Below are 25,077 nucleotides of genomic sequence, written 5' to 3'. Positions count from 1 at the left end.
ACAAATGAAAGATTTAACTTTGGTAGGACTAATTTCAAACAAATAAGGAGATACTTCGGTGAGATGGACTAGAGTACTTTTATTACAGCAGAAAGCATGCAAAAGAAGTGGAAAGAATTCACCATTATATATGAGGAGGCAATGAAAAGATGTGTACCAAAAGTAAATATAGAGAGAAGATATAACAAAGACTGGTATAACAGAAGATATGAAGTAGCAAGTAATAGAAGATGCAAAGTAGTGAAGGTGGAGAAGAAGGCACAGAAGTGCCTCCTCTTTGTTTCTCTTGACATCAGCAAGGAGGAGTCTATGGACAGAAGGTGATGCAGGCCAGCTGAGAAAGCAACACCAGCAGACTAAAGCCAGCCAGCAACTCGTCTGGACAATATATGGAACACTCTTACTGCTGCCCCTGCTGCCATGCCAAACCAAAAGGATTTGGGTTTGTTCCACCCTTGAGAGTCCTGTTGTAGCTCAACCAATGATGTGCCTGGCTAAGTTGTGACCAAGCAGGCATGAGGTGCATTGAGTCCCTGTGAAAATTTGCCCAGCCTGAGCTGTGAGCTGGAATCAAAGTGTGCTGGCATCTTGATCTACATAATTTTCACCACTGTTTCATATAGTAAAGCTCCCAGGAGCAAGTGACTTTTCATTGTGTCTCGCTAAGATATGTAGCAAATGGTCGAATGCAAGTGGGTAATACATTGGTGTTGAGGTCTGAGGGCAGGAGGGAGCAGGCTGGGAATCAGATTTGTCAGAATCATTATCACTGCATTTAGTTGTGATGAGAGCAGTGCAAAGACTGAGAGATTAGCCTAAAAAGCTAACAGGCAGTATTACTAAAGATTGAAATACAAAAATCAACAAAAAGTAGCTAAGTTTAGCATAAAAATCACAGAATGGTCATAACTGCCTTTGGTCCTTGCCTGGTAAATTGGCTATAGCTGCCTCTGCTCCTTCAGTGGTTAAAAAGCTTGCATAGTACTGATGCTGATTTAGTTCTCATTTTAGCAGTGAAACTGTAAAACCTTACAAAATATGTAAGGTACAGTCAATTTTCTCCTCAGTTATTATTTTTCTGTCTCACTGGCATTATCAAGTTGTCAGCAATAAGAACAAAATCTATCAAGTTAGAAAGGTCATAAAATACAAATACACTCATATATTCTATATGAATGTATCTAAATATAAATACTCCATCCCTGATCAGTGAACACCAAACAGTACTGCAGAGCATTTTTTTTACTCTGATATCTGGAATATTATCAAGAGGCCTTAACCCTATTCTCTGCAGCATAGGTTGAAAATTGTCCACCCTAGCTGATTTTTCACAAATGAAACAAAATTTAAACAAGAGTTCTAGAAAATTATTCTTACAATGTTAATCAAAATTTGATAAGGAATGACCATGTATAAAAAAAAATCTCCAAAAAATTGGTGTAATCTATATTTTATACTTTTCTTTTGATCATTCGTGAAGCAATATGACAACAGACGAAAATCTGTGATCAATGGGGTTATTGCCGACAGCCACCTCCTTGCCAGCCGTATGATAAATTTCCCTATATATTTTTTATTTATCTATTTTTTTATTTATTTATTTATTTACTTATTTATTTATTTATTTATTATTATCATTATTACTTATTTATTTATTTATTTGTGTGTGTGTGTGTGTGTGTGTGTATACTATTTACCTAGTTATATTTACCTAGTTTTGGTTTATGGTAGGCGAGTAATCTCATAGTATTCCATCTCTATATCTATCTAGTTTGGTCTTAAAAGCACTGACAGTTTCAGCATTTACAAAATCTTCACTGAGTTCATTCCATTTATTCACACTTCTGTAAGTAAAACTATACTTCTTAACGTCTCTTCTACAGTTAACTTTCTTCAACTTCCTATTGTGTCCCCTTGTACTCTGTGTATCTAAATTTATAAAACCTTCTTTGTCCACATTTTCCATACCATTTATCATTCTATAGATGATTATTAAATCTCCTCTCTCTCTCCTATTTTCAAGGGTAGGAATTTCCAATATTCTTAACCTCTCTTCATAGGTCGATTTACTCAACTCTGGAACCATCTTAATGACTGCTCTTTGTGCTCTTTCTAATTTTATAATATTCTTCAAGTCTAAGTAGACACCATCCACCCACCTGTCTCTCTCCAGCACAATATCAACTATCCTTGAAGAAAAGGACAATAAGTTCATGGAGCACGATCTTCCCCTCCTAAATCCAAATTGACAATTTACTAAAACTTTATCTCTTTCCAAGTGTTCCATCCATCTTTTCTTTATTGTTCTTTCACATAATTTTCCTACAACACTAGTCAAGGACACTGGTCTATATTTTTTTTTTGTGTGTGTGTGTGTGTATTTTTAGTATAGTTATTATTCTTTTTCCTGCAGTATTTCACATATGACTCATAAGTGAGGGATAACAGGTTGCATGTCACACAATTAAGCAGTGTGATCTGTGTTTGTTTGTGTGTGTTCTATTTTCTTTCCTGCATCATCTCACAATAAAACTATAAAGGCATAATGTGAGTACTAAGTAAGTCCAGTAGCTTGGTTCAATCTCATGTTGACATGATATGCAAAATTAAAAAACTCCATAAAATAAAGTGCATACATATGCATAGGTACCAAAGGTACCATACCAAAGGTACCCTCCATTCCACAACCTACCCAGTCACCCCCCCCACCCTTTACTGGACATGAGTTCAAGGTCATGATTGAAAAGTTCATCACCAAAGCTCTGTATACATGCTACCTTTGAAACTAGGAGAGAGAGAGAGAGAGAGAGAGAGAGAGAGAGAGAGAGAGAGAGAGAGAGAGAGAGAGAGAGAGAGAGAGAGAGAGAGAGAGAGAGAGAGAGAGAGAGAGAGAGAGAGGAGAGAGAGAGAGAGAGAGAGAGAGAGAGAGAGGGGGGGGGGAAGCAGCAACCAATCAGGAGTAAGCCACTTGTGATGTCACTAGGGGGCTAGCTAGCTACCGTCTGCAAAATAAAAACCTTGTAGCTTTTCATGAATATGCACTACAGCATGCAGACAAGAGCTTATCAGCTTATGTGACTGGGTGTATAATATTGCTTAGTGCTTAAAATGGACTCTACAGACACAGCCCCTGACTTTATAGACAACCCTGATGAAGATTTGGCAGATATGATAGGTGATGAAGCTGGTCTTGCCATGGAATTTGAAAGTGACGAGGAAGTGGACGATGACATAGATTATGAAGAGTAGCTCCTATAGAAAAATAACAAGACATTAGTAATTATACCTTCAATTTTCTGATTAGTATGGTGCACAATATCATAAATCATATCAGATGTTATGACCCAAGTCCCATGCCATTTCTTCTGAATTTACTTACCTCGCATCTCCCATCAAACGTTCTACAACACCACATATGTTCACAGTTGTTCTAACTTCCATAAAATTGGTCCATGTTATGGACTTCTCTACACCTGAGTTTCTCAGTGGTTTCTCTATCATGATTTTATATTCCCAGAGCTTGCCTGGTAATACATAATTATCATATTTACTTTCACCTAAAAAACTGGTCAATGAATTAACTAATCTTTTTTTTACTGTCTTGCTATTTCTCTGTAGGAGGCACTTTTCATAACTATTAAAAGTGGCTCCTATGGAGAAATAGCAAGACATTAGTAAGAAACTGGCTAGTTATTTCACTGACCAGTTCTTTTGAGATGCAAGGTCAGTAAGTTCAGAATGGCATGGGACTTGTTCATAGCATCTGATATGATTTATAATATTGTGCACCAAATAATCAGAAAATTGAAGGTATAACTGCAGAAATTTCTCAGAAACCTTCAAATAATGATAAACTTCCATCACACAACAGTGTAACAGATTGCATTGAAAAGTTTTATTTTATTTGTTGTATGCATGTGCGTTATTACACCAAAACAAATATAAAACACTTTTTAGGGAACAATTTGGTCATGCTGTATTTGGTGCAGTAACGTCTGTGATCTGATTTTGGATTTTTATGTGCAAACCTAACTTGACAACATTGATACCATACATCAGAGATGGCTACATGATCAGTTTGCTGCTGTTAGGGATCTTAAAAAAAAAAAAAAAAAATAATGACCAATCCTGTTCAGTGTTGGAGCCACATGACTTCTTGATCAGGCAGTACAATAAGAGTAGACTTAAACGATATGGCTTGTTGTATAAATTTGTGAATGCAGTAAGAATTCCATTCAGCTTCAGAAATACTGTCATCCTGGCTCTCCAGAAGGTAAACCTTCTGGAGAGCCTGGACCCCCTTACATTTGTGGGTCACTTCCAACAGTGAAGGTTCTTGTAAGTCAGATACAAGAATTTCTAGACCTTAGTGGTAGTCCAGACAGACTGTGTAGCAGCCTAGAGTTGTTTCAGTACCTCCAAACACAAGGTATTGTTGGCATAGGTACTGAAGATTGCATGAGAAAAAGCCATACCACCAGAGATAAAGGCAGTCACTGGAAGTTATGAGGTCATACCAGGTGTACTGGACTAAAGATAATGAAGAAATTACTGAATTATCATGTAGTACCCACCAAAAGTAATGGTAAGAAAAAAGAAAAAAACATTGCTTCTCAGTACAGTCCCCCCTATAATATTAGGAATTACCAAGGATAATGGTGCAAGAAAGTCAGCCACATTAAATTGTATGATTTTACTAAGGAAGGAACTGAAATAATAGATCAGAGAAAAAATCTTCATACAGTGCACACTAAATCTTGCTTATGGGCAGGGAATGCCCTAGTATTGTTTGCAGACAAAGCATTAGCCTGCACTGTTATATAGATATATTATGTAGCCAAGTGTAAAGGTATATTTATTACACTTTTATTTGCTGACAGAGGCTATTAGCCTGCAATGTTTTATGTATAAAATGTATATATAGTTTATGTAAATATATATATCCATTATACTTTTCTTTGTAGACACAGGCTATTAGCCTGCAACGCTATATGGATATATCATGCAGTTTATGTAAAGGTTATCGATTTATTTCCAGATAGAGGCTGTCAGCCTGCAATGTTATATAGGTGTACATCACTTAAGTAAAAGTACACTTATTATAGATTTATCTGCTGACAAAAGGCTATTAGCCTGCAATATTCACCACCACCTTTGGCTTTCCTCTCCCTTCACTGATCATCCTGGTGAACTAGCCTACAACTTTGCTATCCTCAATGACTTAGAGCAATTGGTTCAACATCCTACTCGTATTCCTGACCATCTTGGAGATATGCCCAACATTCTTGACCTTTTCCTGACCTCTAATCCTTCTGCTTATGCTGTCACCCTTTCTTCTCCATTGGGTTCCTCTGATCACAATCTCATATCTTTATCTTGTCCTATTGCTCCAATCCCTCCTCAGGATCCCCCTAAGCAAAGGTGCCTCTGGCGTTTTGCCTCTGCTAGTTGGGGGGACCTGAGGAGGTATTTTGATGATTTTCCTTGGAATGACTACTGCTTCTGTGTCTTTGTGTGCTGAACGCATAACAGAGGTGATAGTGTCTGGCATGAAGGCGTATATTCCTCACTCTTTTTCTTGTCCTAAACCTTCTAAACCTTGGTTTAAGCTTGTTCTCGTGCTATATATGATAGAGAGGTGGCCCAAGGTACTTAAGCCTTCCATCACCAGAATCTCATGCACTTTATATTTCTGCCCGGAACCATGCCAAGTCTGTTCTCCAACTAGCAAAAAAAACTCCTTCATTAAGAGAAAGTGTCAAAACCTTTCAAGATCTAACTCCCCTCGTGACTTCTGGCATCTAGTCAAAAATATCTCCAATAAATTTGCTTCTTCTTCTTTCCCTCCTTTATTTCAACCAGATGGCACCACTGCTATCACATCTATTTCTAAAGCTGAACTCTTCACTCAAACCTTTGCTAAAAATTCAACCTTAGATGATTCAGGGCTTGTTCCTCCCTCTTCTCCATCCTCTGACTACTTCATACCACCTAAAATTCTTCACAATGATGTTTTCCATGCCCTTGCTGGTCTAAACCCTCGGAAGGCTTATGGACCTGATGGGGTCCTTCCTATTATTCTCCGAAACTGTGCCTCTGTGCTTGCACCTTGCCTAGCCAAGCTCTTTCAGCTCTGTCTGTCAACATCTACCTTTCCTTCATGCTGGAAGTTTGCCTACATTCAACCTGTTCCTAAAAAGGGTGACCGTTCTAATCCCAAACTACTGTCCTACTACTTTAATTTCCTGCCTATCTAAAGTTTTTGAATCTATCCTCAACAGGAAGATTCTTAAACATCTATCACTTCACAACCTTCTATCTGATCGCCAGTATGGGTTCTGTCAAGGCCACTCTACTGGTGATCTTCTGGCTTTCCTTACTGAAGGAAAGGATACTGTACAAGAGTACAATATATAAATAGAAGGAGACAATATGTTTTAGTGGTGTATGTTCCATCAAAAACAAAGGCTTGGAATAGACAAGAACATGAACAGCTGAGTGAGACAGAAAAATGGCTTGATAAGAATATTAAATAAAACAATAAAATTATTGTAATGATAAATTTTAATTGTAAAGAAGTACTTTGGTATGAGTGGAATACAAAAGGAGGAGAAGATTCATGGGGAAATAAAGTTCTGAAATTGCCAATGAATAATATTATGACAGTGAATCAAGGAAAATATTAGATACAGAGAGGAAAAGAGCCATCAAGAGTCGATTTGGTATTGTCAAGAGAAGCAGATATTGTTGAAGATGTGAACTATGCTTGTCCAATAAGAAAAAGTGACCATGTGATGATTTCATATTTCATATTAAAGAAAAGGAGAGGAAAGTAGATGTGAAGATTATACAAATGAAAGATTTAACTTTGGTAGGACTAATTTCAAACAAATAAGGAGATACTTCGGTGAGATGGACTAGAGTACTTTTATTACAGCAGAAAGCATGCAAAAGAAGTGGAAAGAATTCACCATTATATATGAGGAGGCAATGAAAAGATGTGTACCAAAAGTAAATATAGAGAGAAGATATAACAAAGACTGGTATAACAGAAGATATGAAGTAGCAAGTAATAGAAGATGCAAAGTAGTGAAGGTGGAGAAGAAGGCACAGAAGTGCCTCCTCTTTGTTTCTCTTGACATCAGCAAGGAGGAGTCTATGGACAGAAGGTGATGCAGGCCAGCTGAGAAAGCAACACCAGCAGACTAAAGCCAGCCAGCAACTCGTCTGGACAATATATGGAACACTCTTACTGCTGCCCCTGCTGCCATGCCAAACCAAAAGGATTTGGGTTTGTTCCACCCTTGAGAGTCCTGTTGTAGCTCAACCAATGATGTGCCTGGCTAAGTTGTGACCAAGCAGGCATGAGGTGCATTGAGTCCCTGTGAAAATTTGCCCAGCCTGAGCTGTGAGCTGGAATCAAAGTGTGCTGGCATCTTGATCTACATAATTTTCACCACTGTTTCATATAGTAAAGCTCCCAGGAGCAAGTGACTTTTCATTGTGTCTCGCTAAGATATGTAGCAAATGGTCGAATGCAAGTGGGTAATACATTGGTGTTGAGGTCTGAGGGCAGGAGGGAGCAGGCTGGGAATCAGATTTGTCAGAATCATTATCACTGCATTTAGTTGTGATGAGAGCAGTGCAAAGACTGAGAGATTAGCCTAAAAAGCTAACAGGCAGTATTACTAAAGATTGAAATACAAAAATCAACAAAAAGTAGCTAAGTTTAGCATAAAAATCACAGAATGGTCATAACTGCCTTTGGTCCTTGCCTGGTAAATTGGCTATAGCTGCCTCTGCTCCTTCAGTGGTTAAAAAGCTTGCATAGTACTGATGCTGATTTAGTTCTCATTTTAGCAGTGAAACTGTAAAACCTTACAAAATATGTAAGGTACAGTCAATTTTCTCCTCAGTTATTATTTTTCTGTCTCACAGGCATTATCAAGTTGTCAGCAATAAGAACAAAATCTATCAAGTTAGAAAGGTCATAAAATACAAATACACTCATATATTCTATATGAATGTATCTAAATATAAATACTCCATCCCTGATCAGTGAACACCAAACAGTACTGCAGAGCATTTTTTTTTACTCTGATATCTGGAATATTATCAAGAGGCCTTAACCCTATTCTCTGCAGCATAGGTTGAAAATTGTCCACCCTAGCTGATTTTTCACAAATAAAACAAAATTTAAACAAGAGTTCTAGAAAATTATTCTTACAATGTTAATCAAAATTTGATAAGGAATGACCATGTATAAAAAAAAATCTCCAAAAAATTGGTGTAATCTATATTTTATACTTTTCTTTTGATCATTCGTGAAGCAATATGACAACAGACGAAAATCTGTGATCAATGGGGTTATTGCCGACAGCCACCTCCTTGCCAGCCGTATGATAAATTTCCCTATATATTTTTTATTTATCTATTTTTTTATTTATTTATTTATTTACTTATTTATTTATTTATTTATTATTATCATTATTACTTATTTATTTATTTATTTGTGTGTGTGTGTGTGTGTGTGTGTATACTATTTACCTAGTTATATTTACCTAGTTTTGGTTTATGGTAGGCGAGTAATCTCATAGTATTCCATCTCTATATCTATCTAGTTTGGTCTTAAAAGCACTGACAGTTTCAGCATTTACAAAATCTTCACTGAGTTCATTCCATTTATTCACACTTCTGTAAGTAAAACTATACTTCTTAACGTCTCTTCTACAGTTAACTTTCTTCAACTTCCTATTGTGTCCCCTTGTACTCTGTGTATCTAAATTTATAAAACCTTCTTTGTCCACATTTTCCATACCATTTATCATTCTATAGATGATTATTAAATCTCCTCTCTCTCTCCTATTTTCAAGGGTAGGAATTTCCAATATTCTTAACCTCTCTTCATAGGTCGATTTACTCAACTCTGGAACCATCTTAATGACTGCTCTTTGTGCTCTTTCTAATTTTATAATATTCTTCAAGTCTAAGTAGACACCATCCACCCACCTGTCTCTCTCCAGCACAATATCAACTATCCTTGAAGAAAAGGACAATAAGTTCATGGAGCACGATCTTCCCCTCCTAAATCCAAATTGACAATTTACTAAAACTTTATCTCTTTCCAAGTGTTCCATCCATCTTTTCTTTATTGTTCTTTCACATAATTTTCCTACAACACTAGTCAAGGACACTGGTCTATATATTTTTTTTGTGTGTGTGTGTGTGTATTTTTAGTATAGTTATTATTCTTTTTCCTGCAGTATTTCACATATGACTCATAAGTGAGGGATAACAGGTTGCATGTCACACAATTAAGCAGTGTGATCTGTGTTTGTTTGTGTGTGTTCTATTTTCTTTCCTGCATCATCTCACAATAAAACTATAAAGGCATAATGTGGAGTACTAAGTAAGTCCAGTAGCTTGGTTCAATCTCATGTTGACATGATATGCAAAATTAAAAAACTCCATAAAATAAAGTGCATACATATGCATAGGTACCAAAGGTACCATACCAAAGGTACCCTCCATTCCACAACCTACCCAGTCACCCCCACCCTTTACTGGACATGAGTTCAAGGTCATGATTGAAAAGTTCATCACCAAAGCTCTGTATACATGCTACCTTTGAAACTAGGAGAGAGAGAGAGAGAGAGAGAGAGAGAGAGAGAGAGAGAGAGAGAGAGAGAGAGAGAGAGAGAGAGAGAGAGAGAGAGAGAGAGAGAGAGAGAGAGAGAGAGAGAGAGAGAGAGAGAGAGAGAGAGAGAGAGAGAGAGAGAGAGAGAGGGGGGAAGCAGCAACCAATCAGGAGTAAGCCACTTGTGATGTCACTAGGGGGCTAGCTAGCTACCGTCTGCAAAATAAAAACCTTGTAGCTTTTCATGAATATGCACTACAGCATGCAGACAAGAGCTTATCAGCTTATGTGACTGGGTGTATAATATTGCTTAGTGCTTAAAATGGACTCTACAGACACAGCCCCTGACTTTATAGACAACCCTGATGAAGATTTGGCAGATATGATAGGTGATGAAGCTGGTCTTGCCATGGAATTTGAAAGTGACGAGGAAGTGGACGATGACATAGATTATGAAGAGTAGCTCCTATAGAAAAATAACAAGACATTAGTAATTATACCTTCAATTTTCTGATTAGTATGGTGCACAATATCATAAATCATATCAGATGTTATGACCCAAGTCCCATGCCATTTCTTCTGAATTTACTTACCTCGCATCTCCCATCAAACGTTCTACAACACCACATATGTTCACAGTTGTTCTAACTTCCATAAAATTGGTCCATGTTATGGACTTCTCTACACCTGAGTTTCTCAGTGGTTTCTCTATCATGATTTTATATTCCCAGAGCTTGCCTGGTAATACATAATTATCATATTTACTTTCACCTAAAAAACTGGTCAATGAATTAACTAATCTTTTTTACTGTCTTGCTATTTCTCTGTAGGAGGCACTTTTCATAACTATTAAAAGTGGCTCCTATGGAGAAATAGCAAGACATTAGTAAGAAACTGGCTAGTTATTTCACTGACCAGTTCTTTTGAGATGCAAGGTCAGTAAGTTCAGAATGGCATGGGACTTGTTCATAGCATCTGATATGATTTATAATATTGTGCACCAAATAATCAGAAAATTGAAGGTATAACTGCAGAAATTTCTCAGAAACCTTCAAATAATGATAAACTTCCATCACACAACAGTGTAACAGATTGCATTGAAAAGTTTTATTTTATTTGTTGTATGCATGTGCGTTATTACACCAAAACAAATATAAAACACTTTTTAGGGAACAATTTGGTCATGCTGTATTTGGTGCAGTAACGTCTGTGATCTGATTTTGGATTTTTATGTGCAAACCTAACTTGACAACATTGATACCATACATCAGAGATGGCTACATGATCAGTTTGCTGCTGTTAGGGATCTTAAAAAAAAAAAAAAATAATGACCAATCCTGTTCAGTGTTGGAGCCACATGACTTCTTGATCAGGCAGTACAATAAGAGTAGACTTAAACGATATGGCTTGTTGTATAAATTTGTGAATGCAGTAAGAATTCCATTCAGCTTCAGAAATACTGTCATCCTGGCTCTCCAGAAGGTAAACCTTCTGGAGAGCCTGGACCCCCTTACATTTGTGGGTCACTTCCAACAGTGAAGGTTCTTGTAAGTCAGATACAAGAATTTCTAGACCTTAGTGGTAGTCCAGACAGACTGTGTAGCAGCCTAGAGTTGTTTCAGTACCTCCAAACACAAGGTATTGTTGGCATAGGTACTGAAGATTGCATGAGAAAAAGCCATACCACCAGAGATAAAGGCAGTCACTGGAAGTTATGAGGTCATACCAGGTGTACTGGACTAAAGATAATGAAGAAATTACTGAATTATCATGTAGTACCCACCAAAAGTAATGGTAAGAAAAAAGAAAAAACATTGCTTCTCAGTACAGTCCCCCCTATAATATTAGGAATTACCAAGGATAATGGTGCAAGAAAGTCAGCCACATTAAATTGTATGATTTTACTAAGGAAGGAACTGAAATAATAGATCAGAGAAAAAATCTTCATACAGTGCACACTAAATCTTGCTTATGGGCAGGGAATGCCCTAGTATTGTTTGCAGACAAAGCATTAGCCTGCACTGTTATATAGATATATTATGTAGCCAAGTGTAAAGGTATATTTATTACACTTTTATTTGCTGACAGAGGCTATTAGCCTGCAATGTTTTATGTATAAAATGTATATATAGTTTATGTAAATATATATATCCATTATACTTTTCTTTGTAGACACAGGCTATTAGCCTGCAACGCTATATGGATATATCATGCAGTTTATGTAAAGGTTATCGATTTATTTCCAGATAGAGGCTGTCAGCCTGCAATGTTATATAGGTGTACATCACTTAAGTAAAAGTACACTTATTATAGATTTATCTGCTGACAAAAGGCTATTAGCCTGCAATATTCACCACCACCTTTGGCTTTCCTCTCCCTTCACTGATCATCCTGGTGAACTAGCCTACAACTTTGCTATCCTCAATGACTTAGAGCAATTGGTTCAACATCCTACTCGTATTCCTGACCATCTTGGAGATATGCCCAACATTCTTGACCTTTTCCTGACCTCTAATCCTTCTGCTTATGCTGTCACCCTTTCTTCTCCATTGGGTTCCTCTGATCACAATCTCATATCTTTATCTTGTCCTATTGCTCCAATCCCTCCTCAGGATCCCCCTAAGCAAAGGTGCCTCTGGCGTTTTGCCTCTGCTAGTTGGGGGGACCTGAGGAGGTATTTTGATGATTTTCCTTGGAATGACTACTGCTTCTGTGTCTTTGTGTGCTGAACGCATAACAGAGGTGATAGTGTCTGGCATGAAGGCGTATATTCCTCACTCTTTTTCTTGTCCTAAACCTTCTAAACCTTGGTTTAAGCTTGTTCTCGTGCTATATATGATAGAGAGGTGGCCCAAGGTACTTAAGCCTTCCATCACCAGAATCTCATGCACTTTATATTTCTGCCCGGAACCATGCCAAGTCTGTTCTCCAACTAGCAAAAAAAACTCCTTCATTAAGAGAAAGTGTCAAAACCTTTCAAGATCTAACTCCCCTCGTGACTTCTGGCATCTAGTCAAAAATATCTCCAATAAATTTGCTTCTTCTTCTTTCCCTCCTTTATTTCAACCAGATGGCACCACTGCTATCACATCTATTTCTAAAGCTGAACTCTTCACTCAAACCTTTGCTAAAAATTCAACCTTAGATGATTCAGGGCTTGTTCCTCCCTCTTCTCCATCCTCTGACTACTTCATACCACCTAAAATTCTTCACAATGATGTTTTCCATGCCCTTGCTGGTCTAAACCCTCGGAAGGCTTATGGACCTGATGGGGGTCCTTCCTATTATTCTCCGAAACTGTGCCTCTGTGCTTGCACCTTGCCTAGCCAAGCTCTTTCAGCTCTGTCTGTCAACATCTACCTTTCCTTCATGCTGGAAGTTTGCCTACATTCAACCTGTTCCTAAAAAGGGTGACCGTTCTAATCCCAAACTACTGTCCTACTACTTTAATTTCCTGCCTATCTAAAGTTTTTGAATCTATCCTCAACAGGAAGATTCTTAAACATCTATCACTTCACAACCTTCTATCTGATCGCCAGTATGGGTTCTGTCAAGGCCACTCTACTGGTGATCTTCTGGCTTTCCTTACTGAGTCTTAATCATCTTTTAGAGATTTTGGTGAAACTTTTGCTGTTGCCTTGGACATATCAAAAGCTTTTGATAGAGTTTGGCACAAAGCTTTGATTTCCAAACAACCCTCCTATGGTTTCTATTCTTCTCTCTGTAACTTCATCTCAAGTTTCCTTTCTGACCATTCTATTGCTGCTGTGGTAGACGGTCACTGTTCTTCTCCTATATCTATTAACAGTGGTGCTCCTCAGGGTTCTGTCCTGTCACCCACTCTCTTCTTGTTATTCATTAATGATCTTCTAAACCAAACTTATTGTCCTATCCACTCCTATGCTGATGATACCACCCTGCACTTTTCCACGTCTTTTCATAGACGTCCAACCCTTCAGGAGGTAAACATATCACGCAGGTAAGCCACAGAATGCTTGACTTCTGATCTTTCTAAAATTTCTGATTGGGGCAGAGCAAACTTGGTATTGTTTAATGCCTCAAAAACTCAATTCCTCCATCTATCAACTTGACACAACCTTCCAGACAACTATCCCCTCTTCTTCAATGACACTCAACTGTCCTCCTCTTCTACACTGAACATCCTCGGTCTGTCCTTTACTTATAATCTAAACTGGAAACTTCACATCTCATCTCTAGCTAAAACAGCTTCTATGAAGTTAGGTGTTCTGAGACGTCTCCGCCAGTTTTTCTCCCCCCCCCCCCAGCTGCTAACTCTGTACAAGGGCCTTATCCGTCCATGTATGGAGTATGCTTCACATGTCTGGAGGGGGTTCCACTCATACTGCTTCATACTGCTCTACTAGACAGGGTGGAATCAAAAGCTTTTTGTCTCATCGACTCCTCTCCTCTAACTGACTGTCTTCAGCCTCTCTCTCACCGCCGCAATGTTGCATATCTAGCTGTCTTTTACCGCTATTTTCATGGTAACTGCTCTTCTGATCTTGCTAACTGCATGCCTCCCCTCCTCCCGTGGCCTCGCTGCACAAGACTTTCTTCTTTCTCTCACCCCTATTCTGTCCACCTCTCTAACGCAAGAGTTAACCAGTATTCTCAATCATTCATCCCCTTCTCTGGTAAACTCTGGAACTCCCTGCCTGCTTCTGTATTTCCACCTTCCTATGATTTGAATTCCTTCAAGAGGGAGGTTTCAAGACTCTTATTCATCAATTTTTGACCACTGCTTTGACCCTTTTATGGGATTAGCATTTCAGTGGGCATATTTTTTTATTGGATTTTTGTTGCCCTTGGCCAGTGTCCTTCCTACATAAAAAAAAAAAAAAAAAAATGCTATAAGGACATATTATATAGGTAATAATTATAAAGGTTTTATTATAGTATTATTTGCTGAGAAGGGGATGTGGTATGTAGGGTGAACCCATACAGTAGAACTTCTGAATCCCATCTAACAATGCTCGTAACTTTGTGTTGGTGTTCAATTTCCACTAAGAAGGCTACTCAAATAGGAAAATTCTGTGATATACCCAGTTACCTGACTTTGAGTAAATAGTGAATCAAGCTTTATTCACTGAGCTTCTTTCTTACAATTGCCCGTTTTCTGTGCTCTTTGCTAATCAGGGGATGGAATTCCTTGTTAGAAAATACTGTATATGGGTTTGTTACCCATTTGTTTGTATGTAGAACTAATGTTCATGCGTTCGCTGACACTGACTGACAAAACTACCGTAAGCAGGATTACACCTAGGGAAGCTCATGAGATCACAGGATTCTACATTGGATGAGGAATCAAACCTCCCATCCCTACATCTATCTGCAAACAGTTGCCATTCCCCTCATTGTAATCATGGCAGCTTGTACTACAGCAGCTCAGAAATGTCGTTGTCCACTTATCACAGCCAGGCACTGTGATAATGTGTTTCTGTAAAACTAAGGTTTGCTTTCTTGATAAAGATATAAGTAAATATGTAAAATTTTACAGTAATGAATATATATATATATATATATATATATATATATATATATATATATATATATATATATATATATATATATATATATATATATGTATATATATATATGTATATATATATATATATATATATATATATATATATATATATATATATATATATATATATATATATATATATATATATATATATATATATTATGCAGAGAGAGAGAGAGAGAGAGAGAGAGAGAGAGAGAGAGAGAGAGAGAGAGAGAGAGAGAGAGAGAGAGAGAGAGAGAGAGAGAGAGAGAGAGAGAGAGAGAGAGAGAGAATTAAATAAAAAAAAATAAAAAACATTTGACTTACAAGAAACATCCATTTCAAAATTTATTTTGATATCTAAATGGCTTCAAATCATAACAGTTTCTGCAAAATTATAGAAGTAGTCATTGACTTTATCATCTCATATGAATTTCAGTTGTTTTTCTTACCATTATGAATAATTACTTTTGAACTATAATTTTACTGTTGCCTGTTTTTGCATTAAAATCTAGCTGCTAAATGAAATCACTTTCAAAAGGGCGGAATTTGGGGAAGGTGTTTGGTGTGATACATGTGAGTTGGGTCCCTGGCCCAGCTCCTGGTAACACTTTTTTTCACTGTGGCTAAAACTCACTTAGTTAAGCAAGCAGGTATTCATCCATTACAAACCCACAGTAGTATACATAACATCTACCTGCAGGTTCATAATACTCTCTCTCTCTCTCTCTTTCTCTCTCTAACATTATCTATTGAAATAACAACAGTAACAACAATGACAACAACAACAACAACAACAACAACAACAACAACAATAATAATAATAATAATAATAATAATAATAGTAATAATGTGTGTATGTGTGTGTGTGTGTATTTACCTAGTTGTTTACCTAGCTTTATTGTACAGGGCACGAGCCAAAGCTCATTTTGTCCTTTCTCCATAACAATATTTATCCAGTTTCTCTTTGTACATGTGTACACTGTTTGCCACAACCACCTCTTCCTTGAAATCATTCCAGATTTTAATAGTTCTATACAGGAAGCTGTATTTCTTGATGTCGCTTGAACATCCACTCTTCTTTATTTTCTTCCCATGCCCCCCTCGTCTGTCTCTCTCCCTCCTCCTTCTATGGTACAAAGTCATTTCTGTCTATTCTTTCTATATTGTTTACTAATTTGTACACTGTTATCAGGTCTCCTCTTTCTCTTCTCTCTTGTAGTGTTGATAATCCCATCTCTTCAAGTCTTTCTTGATAGCTTAAGTCTTTCAATCCTAGTACCATCTTTGTTGCTATCCTCTGTACTCTTTCCAGTTTCTGTATATCTTTTTTTTCTATGTGGAGCCCAAACTACTACTGTGTATTCCAATTTTGGACGTATCATGTTTATGATTTTCTTCATCATTTCTTTTATCTATGTAGTTAAATGACACCCTAATGTTTGTTAACAAGCTGTATGTACAGCTAAATATCCCATTTATGTCCCTTTCAGATGATAGTGTGTCCTGAATCATTACTCCCAAATCTTCTTCATTATTTTTCATTATTATTTCTCCTCCCATTTTGTACTTCCACGAAGCTCTCTTTTTTAATTTTTCCTATTTGCAACATGTGGCATTTTCTGGCATTAAAATCTAGTTTCCATCTTTGGCTCCATGCATGTATCTTGTCAATATCCTTTTGTAATCCCTTGCAGTCATTTTCATAATTTATTACTTTCATTATTTTCTAATATCATCACCAAATAGGTTTATATAACTATTTGGATCCTCTGTCATATCATTTACATATATTTGAAACATAACTGGTGGCAACACAGATCCTTGCAGTACCTAACTTGTCATTTCGTGCCAACTTGATTTAGTGTCTCTGATTACTGTTCTCATTTCCCTCCCTTGTAAATAATCCTCCATCCACTTCACTGTTGCTTCCTTTAGTCCTTCTCCATTCTCTAGCTTCCACATTAGACTTTTGTGGGGAACTTTATCGAATGATTTTTTTGAGATCTAGGTATACTGCATCAACCCATCCATCCCTCCCTTGCACTCCATCTGTTACTCTCATGTGCGTGTTTACCTTGTGTTTACCTAGTTGTGTTTTATGGGAAAAGAGCTATGCTTGTGCTGTCCCATCTCCATATCTTTTAATATCCAACTTAGCCTTGAATCCATGTATACTTTCTGCATTTACTATCTCCTCATCCAGACTGTTCCATACATCAATACTTCTATATGGGAAACTACTTTTTGACATCTCTTCTACAAGCACTCCTCTTCAGCCTCTTTCCATGTCCTCTAGTGTCCATGTATCCCAGACCATTAAGTTGCTCCGGTCCACCTCCTCTACTCCCTCATATGTTTTATATATCGCAATCAAGTCTCCCCTTTCTCTCCTCTTTTCCAACGTTGGTTGATGTATCCTTGCCAGTCTCTCTTCAAATGACATGTCCCTGATACTTGGTACCATCTTTGTAGCTGCTCTCTGAGCTCTCTCCAACTTCCTTATATCCTTTTTCTTGTATGGCAACCACACTACTGCTGCATATTCTAGTCTAGGTCTTATCAGCAACATGATCATCTTCCTGAACATGTCTTCATGTATATATGCAAAGGCCTGCCTTATTCTTCTCAACAAGTTATAGGTTTCTCCTGTAATTTTGCTAATGTGTCTCTCCAGGGTCAGGTTCCCAGTCACTGTAACACCGAGATCCTTTTCCTCTTCTGCTCCACTCAACCTTACACCATTCAACACATAATTTCCTTTTACTCTTCTTGTACTTTTTCCAAATTCTATTACTTTACACTTCTTTAAATTAAGTTCCATTTCCCATCTATAACTCCACTCTGATATCTTGTTCAGGTCTTCTTGTAATGTTCCACAATCCTCTGCACTCCCAACTTTCTTCAGCAACTTTGCATCATCCACAAAAAGGCTCATGTAGCTGTTCACACTCTCTATCATATCATTTATATAAACTGCAAACATGACTTGTGCAAGTACTGAGCCTTGGGATACTCCACTTATGACTTCCCTCCATGATGATTTTTTATCTTTCACCATCGTTCTCATTTCTCTGTTTGTCAAGAAATTTTCCATCCATCTTAGCAGGCCCCCCCTTAGCCCACCATTATGCTTCAACTTCCACAACAATTTCCTGTGTGGCACTTTATCAAAGGCCTTCTTCAGGTCTAAATATACAATCTCCCCATCCATCTCTTTCTTACATTATATCCACCACTCTAGAATAAAAACTCAGTAAGTTTGTAACACACGATCTCCCTCTCCTAAATCCAAATTGTTGCTTTATTATCACTTCATTTCCTTCTAGGTAATGCATCCATTCATCTTTCACCAATCTTTCACAATGTGTGTGTGTGTGTGTGTGTGTGTGTGTGTGTGTGTGTGTGTGTGTGTGTGTGTGTGTGCTACATACTATAAAAATACAGGGTGCAACCTCAAGCTTCCACCTTGATGGAAGGTGAAGCCACTGCTCACATCAGTAGATATTATCAAACTTCCACAATGATATTTAGGAAAACTATGCCTACTGTGGTGTTCACAAGACATTGCTGATAATCAAAAACATGTTTGAATTACCAGTTCAAAAGGAAATCATTGCTCTCCTTGTCTCCCTGCACTTCACTGTTACACAGGCAAGCTTTACGTTATTGTTACTCATCAGCACCTGCATATTTTTTGTATTGTTGTCATGTACAAAAAATAACAAAATGTGCTGATTCTGAGACAGTGACTGATAATTCAATGCCAGCAACATTACAAGAACAATAAGAAGTTGAAGAAACGGAAAGAAAATGCTTACTTACTTTTATTTATTTATTTATTTATTTTTCATATTTCATGCATAGTCTACTGTAGCCAATTTATACTCTAGAGATGCAGCAATGTTTTTTTAACTCAATGTTAAGTTCAGTTTTCCTAGTCATCATCTGGTAGCTTGATGAAACCAGACATAACCATATAATGTCCAGCTTCATCTCTTCTGCATAATATCATTCAAGGGTGGCTGCCATGGCTGTCGCACAGTGTATTTACCTAGTTGTATTTACCAAGTTGTATAGTACAGGGTCCGAGCCAAAGCTCAATTAGTCCTGTCTCCATACCCGAATTTGTCCAATCTCTCTTTAAACATGTGCACACTCTTTGCCGCAACCACCTCTTCTTTTAAGTTATTCCATATTTCAACCGTTCGATGCGGAAAGCTGTATTTCTTAATATCTCCCAAACAATGACTCTTATTTAATTTCTTCATATGTTTATGTGTGTGTGTGTGCTACATACTACTCTCTATCATATGTGCGTGCATGTGTGCATTTGCAGAACATATCCATCTAATATGAAATGCTGATAGTGATGTGGAGAAAGCAGATATGAGCAATGGTGTAAGGAATGGTCGTGGCCAACACTGCATGTAATAATATGTACTACACTATAGGTAACTGGTTATGTTGGAGCCTTTTGTTGCATCCATAGAATATTGTTTATCCAGTGATGTTTACTTGTAATTAATACACGAACTCCCAGTTGGGAAGAACAAAAATCCAGGAAAGCCACAGACAATAGGGTTAAGACTACATTTTTTTAAGACCTGATAAAAATATATAATTTAATGGCATTCATTTTAAGAAATGCCATGCCATTATTCTTTGGTCACTTATGCATCTATCAATAGGAAAACTTATATATCTTACTTTCTTCTCCTCTAAAAGTTTCCAGTTGATGGTAATGTAGAATGGATGGGCTTGTACTTCTTTGGCATCACCTGGCCCTCCTCCAAGGCGCTTGTTGGGGTCCTTGTGCAGCAGACCCTTGAGGAGATCCCGGGCTTCCTGTGAGATGGTCTTTGGAAAACGAACCTGAGAAGAAAATATTTTGGAGAGAGAGAGAGAGAGAGAGAGAGAGAGAGAGAGAGAGAGAGAGAGAGAGAGAGAGAGAGAGAGAGAGAGAGAGAGAGAGAGAGAGAGAGAGAGAGAGGAGAGAGAGAGAGAGAGAGAGAGAGAGAGAGAGAGAGAGAGAGAGAGATAACATAATCAATGAACACATAAAATTAGGTATACTAGAATTAAGATGATTAGGTCTTAAATTCCATTCACTATAGAATACACATGCACTTTTTTTTATGTAGGAGGCACACTGGCCCAAGGCAACAAAACTAGAAGAAAAAATGCCCACTAAGGTGCCAGTCCCCAAACAGAGTCAAAAACAATTGTCAAAAATTGGAGGATAAGTGTCTTGAAACCTCCCTCTTGAAAGAGTTCAAGTCATAGGAAGGGGGAAATACAGAAGCTGGCAGGGAGTTTTAGAGTTCACCATAAAAGGGAAAAAAATAAATGACAGCATGGATTAAATCTTGCATCACAGATGTGGACAGAGTAGGAGTGAGGGAAAGTGGAAAATCTTGTGCAGCGAGGCCACAGGAAAAGGGGAGGCATGTAGTTAGCAAGATCAGAAGGGCAGTTAGCATGAAAATAGCAATAGATGATAGCAAGAGATGAAACATTACAGCAATGGGAGAGAGGATGAAGACAGTTAGCTAGAAGAGCAGAGTTGATAGGACAAAAAGCTTTTGATTCAACTTTATCCAAAGAAGAAGTATGAGTGGAACCTCCTCATACATGTAAAAAGAGTGGGTGACAGGACAGAACCTTGAGGAACACCACTATTAATAGACATAGAAGAAGAACAGTGACTGTCTACCACAGGAGCAAAAACACAATCAGAAAGGAAACTTGAGATGAAGTTAGAAAGAAGGATAGAAGCCATAGAAGGATATTTTGGAAATCAAAGCTTTGTACCAGACTCTATCAAAAGCTTTTGATATATATAAGACAACAACAAAAGTTTCACCAAAATCCCTAAAATAGGATGACCAAGACTCAGTAAGGAAAGCTGGATCACCAGTAGCAGCCATGAAGGAACCCATACTGGTGATCAGACCAAAGATTGTGAAGTGATGGATGTTTAAGAATCTTTCTGTTGATGATAGATTAAAAAACCTTAGAGAGGCAGGAAATTAAAGCAATATAATAGTAGCTTGAGGGGTAAGAGTGGTCACCCTTTTTCAGGAACAGGCTGAATGTAGGCAAACTTCCAGCAAGAAGGCAAGGTAGATGTTGAGAGACAGAGTTGGAAGAGTTTGAGTAAGCAAGATGCAATGATGGAGGAAGTTTCAGAAAACAATATAAGGGATCCCATCAGGTCCATAAGCCTTCCAAGAGTTAAGGCCAGGGAGGGCATGAAAACATCACTGTGAAGGATCTTAATGGGTTGCATGAAGTAATCAGAGGATGGAGGAGAGGGAGGAACAAGCCCTGAATCATCCAAGGTAGTGTTTTTAGCAAAGGTTTGAGTGAATAGTTCAGCTCTGGAGATGGATGAGGTGGCAGTGGTAACATGAGGTTGAAATAGAGGAGGGAAAGATGAAGAATTCTGAAAAGTTATTGGAGATGTTTTTGGATAAATGCCAGAAGTCACAAGCAGAGTTAGATCTTGGAAGATGGAATTTTTGGCTAGTTGAAGAACAGACTTGGCATGATTCTGGTTAGAAATATAAAGTACATGAGATTCTGGTGATGAAAGGTGTAAGTACTTTTCACAGGCTGCCTTTCTATTATGTATAGTATGAGAAGAGGCCATGTTAAACCAAGGTTTGGAAGGTTTAAGGCAAGAGAAAGAGTGAGGAATGTACATCTCCATGCCAGACATTATTGTCGCTGTTGTGCTCAGCACACATAGACATGTCTCTGATGAAGGCAGTAGTCATTCCAAGGACAATCAGAATAATACTCTATCAGGTGTCCCTAATTAGCAGAGGTGAAATACCAGAGGCATCTCCACTTTTCGGCATCCTGAGGAGGGACTGGAGCGATAGGACAAGATACAGATATGAGGTTGTGATTGGGGAGCCCAATGGAGAAGACAGAGTGACAGCATAAGCAGAAGGATTAGAGGTTAGAAAAGTGTCAAGAATGTTGGGCATATCTCCAAGATGATGAGGAATATGAGTATGGTGTTGCATGATTGCATGATTGTTGTAGGCCATAGAGGATAGCAAAGTTAAAGGCTAGTTCATCAGGTTGATCAGTGAAGGGAGAGGAAGGCCAAAGCTGAAAGTATGCTGCATTTTGTAATGTTTTGATGTCCTTCAAATGACAAGGAGTGTTTCATTATATTTTCTTGTAAATACAGGATGAAGAGTGGTTTTCTGAATAATCACTCTCTTGTACCAAGTTTATTGGTTTTCAATTAATATAGTTTACTTGTATGCAGTATCTTTTTAAAAATTGTAAAAAATTAAGGTTAAAAAATCAAACTACAAGGTCAGTAAAGACAGTGGATAAGTGTTCTTTTGTCTTTCTCCTTTGACCCTTAAGGCCTGTCCAGATGATCGAGCGCTGCCTGCAAATAAGCAAAGTCCACAGTCACAACTGTAGTGTTGTCCACATGGTGCCGAGCTGGGCCAGTCAAACCCAGACACAGCCAGAGTGTGAGGTAGTTCAGGCAGGACCTGCAGACTGTTTGCAGTACAATAACTACCAGTATGCTGGCCACCAAGAATTGGAAGAAAGCACTATATAGCATAATAATTGCTATGTGTGTGAAAAAGAAAAAAAAAACATGCAAAAAGACAAATGGTGCAAAGACTGGCTAATTAAAAAGAAAATTAGGAAGTCATGAGATGTGAATTAGAAGCTGGAAATAGAAATTACTTCATAAACTACATGAGAATGGATCTGAATACATTCCATGCTCTTCTAGACAAAGTGACCTCCTATATAAGCAAGCAGGATACCAATTTTACATTCCAAAGGCAAGAGTGTTGCAGATAAAGTTCTATCAAACGTAGATTAAGGGGTCTCAACCACTAATCCATAGTGGGAACAGAGACAGACATGTCTGTCAAACACTAGAGTGAACAATGACAACCTCTACCCCTTGCCTCCATAGGAAGCCTCGTGTGTCTGGTAGCAATGTCATACTACCAGCTATGGGCAGTGTCTGGTGATTTTGCTAAACAACTAACACAGGCACTTTGCCTGTGTTTTAACGGGAACGAGCACTTTATATTTATGCCTAGAACCATGCCAAGTCTGTTCTCCAACTAACCAAAAACTCCTTCATTAACAGTGTCAAAATCTTTCAAGATCTAACTCTCCTAGTGATTTCTGGCATCTAGCCAAAAATATCTCCAATAACTTTGCTTCTTCTTCTTTCCCTCCTTTATTTCAACCAGATGACACCACTGCTATCACATCTATTTCTAAAGCTGAACTCTTCGCTCAAACCTTTGCTAAAAACTCTATGTTGGATGATTCAGGGCTTGTTCCTCCCTCTCCTCCACCCTCTGACTACTTCATGCTATCTATTAAAATTCTTTGCAATGATGTTTTCCATGCCCTCACTGACCTAAATCCTTGGAAGGCTTACGGACCTGATGGGGTCCCTCCTATTGTTTTCCGAAACTGTGCCTCCATGCTTGCACCTTGCCTAGTCGAACTCTTTCAGCTCTGTCTGTTAACATCTACCTTTCCTTCTTGCTGGAAGTTTGCCTACATTCAACCTGTTCCTAAAAAAGGGTGACTATTCTAATCCCTCAAACTACTGTCCTATTGATTTAATTTCCTGCCTGTCTAAAGTTTTTGAATCTATCCTCAACAGGAAGATTCTTAAACATCTGACACTTCACAATCTTCTATCTGATTGCCAATATGGGTTCTGTCAAGGATGCTCTACTGGTGATCTTCTGGCTTTCCTTAGTGAGTCTTGTTCATCCTCTTGTAGAGATTTTGGTGAAACTTTTGCTGTTGCCTTGGATATATCAAAAGTTTTGATAGAGGCTGGCACAAAGCTTTGATTTCCAAACTACCCTCCTATGGCTTCTATCCTTCATCTCAAGTTTCCTTTTTGGCTGTTCTATTGCTGCTGTGGTAGACAGTCACTGTCCTTCTCCTAACTCTATTAACAGTGGTGTTCCTCAGGGTTCTGTCCTGTCACCTACTCTCTTCTTATTATTCATCAATGACCTTCTAAATCAAACTTCTTGTCCTATCCACTCCTATGCTGATAATACCACCCTGCACTTTTCCATGTCTTTTCATAGATGTCCAACCCTTCAGGAAGTAAACATTTCACACAGGGAAGCCACAGAATGCTTGACTTCTGATCTTTCTAAAATTTCTGATTGGGGCAGAGCAAACTAGGTATTGTTCAATGCCTCAAAACTCAATTCCTCCATCTATCAGCTTGACACAAACTTCCAGACAACTATCCCCTCTTCTTCAGTGACACTCACCTGTCCTCCTCTTCTACACTGAACATCCTCGGTCTGTCCTTTACTTATAATCTAAACTGGAAACTTCACATCTCATCTCTAGCTAAAACAGCTGCTATGAAGTTAGGCATTCTGAGATGTCTCTGCCAGTTTTTCTCACCCCCCCAGCTGCTAACTCTTTACAGGGGCCTTATCCATCCATGTATGGAGTATGCTTCACATGTCTGGGGAGGTTTCACTCATACCGCTCTTCTAGGCAGGGTGGAATCAAAAGCTTTTTGTCTCATCAATTCCTGTCCTCTAACTGACTATCTTAAGCCTCTCTCTCATCAACGCAATGTTGCATCTCTAGCTGTCTTCTACCGGTATTTTCATGCTGACTGCTCTTCAGATCTTGCTAACTGCATGCCTCCCCTCCTCCCATGACCTCACTGTATAAGATTTTCTTCTTTCTCTCACCCCTATTCTGTCCACCTCTCTAATGCAAGGGTCAACCAGTATTCTCAATCATTCATCCCTTTCTCTGGTAAACTCTGGAACTCCCTGCCTGCTTCTGTATTTGCACCTTCCTATGAAAATTCCTTCAAGAGGGAGGTTTCAAGACACTTATCCTTCAATTT

At 38.2% G+C, this 25,077-nt stretch overlaps 1 protein-coding gene across 1 annotated transcript in view; it reads right to left on the bottom strand.

Annotated features, from left to right (window-relative positions):
- Positions 1-25,077, bottom strand: part of LOC135106742 (RAC serine/threonine-protein kinase-like) — a 181,323-nt gene that overhangs the window by 41,052 nt on the left and 115,194 nt on the right. The window contains exon 10 of the mRNA XM_064016010.1: positions 19,878-20,042. Within this exon, the coding sequence (XP_063872080.1) occupies positions 19,878-20,042 (165 nt within the window). The remainder of the gene's footprint in view (positions 1-19,877; positions 20,043-25,077) is intronic.

The sequence above is a fragment of the Scylla paramamosain genome, chromosome 14, assembly GCF_035594125.1.
Source record: "Scylla paramamosain isolate STU-SP2022 chromosome 14, ASM3559412v1, whole genome shotgun sequence".
NCBI lineage: Eukaryota > Metazoa > Arthropoda > Malacostraca > Decapoda > Portunidae > Scylla > Scylla paramamosain.
Note: the sequence above shows the minus strand (reverse complement) of the source record. Positions and strands in the feature narration are given on the sequence as shown.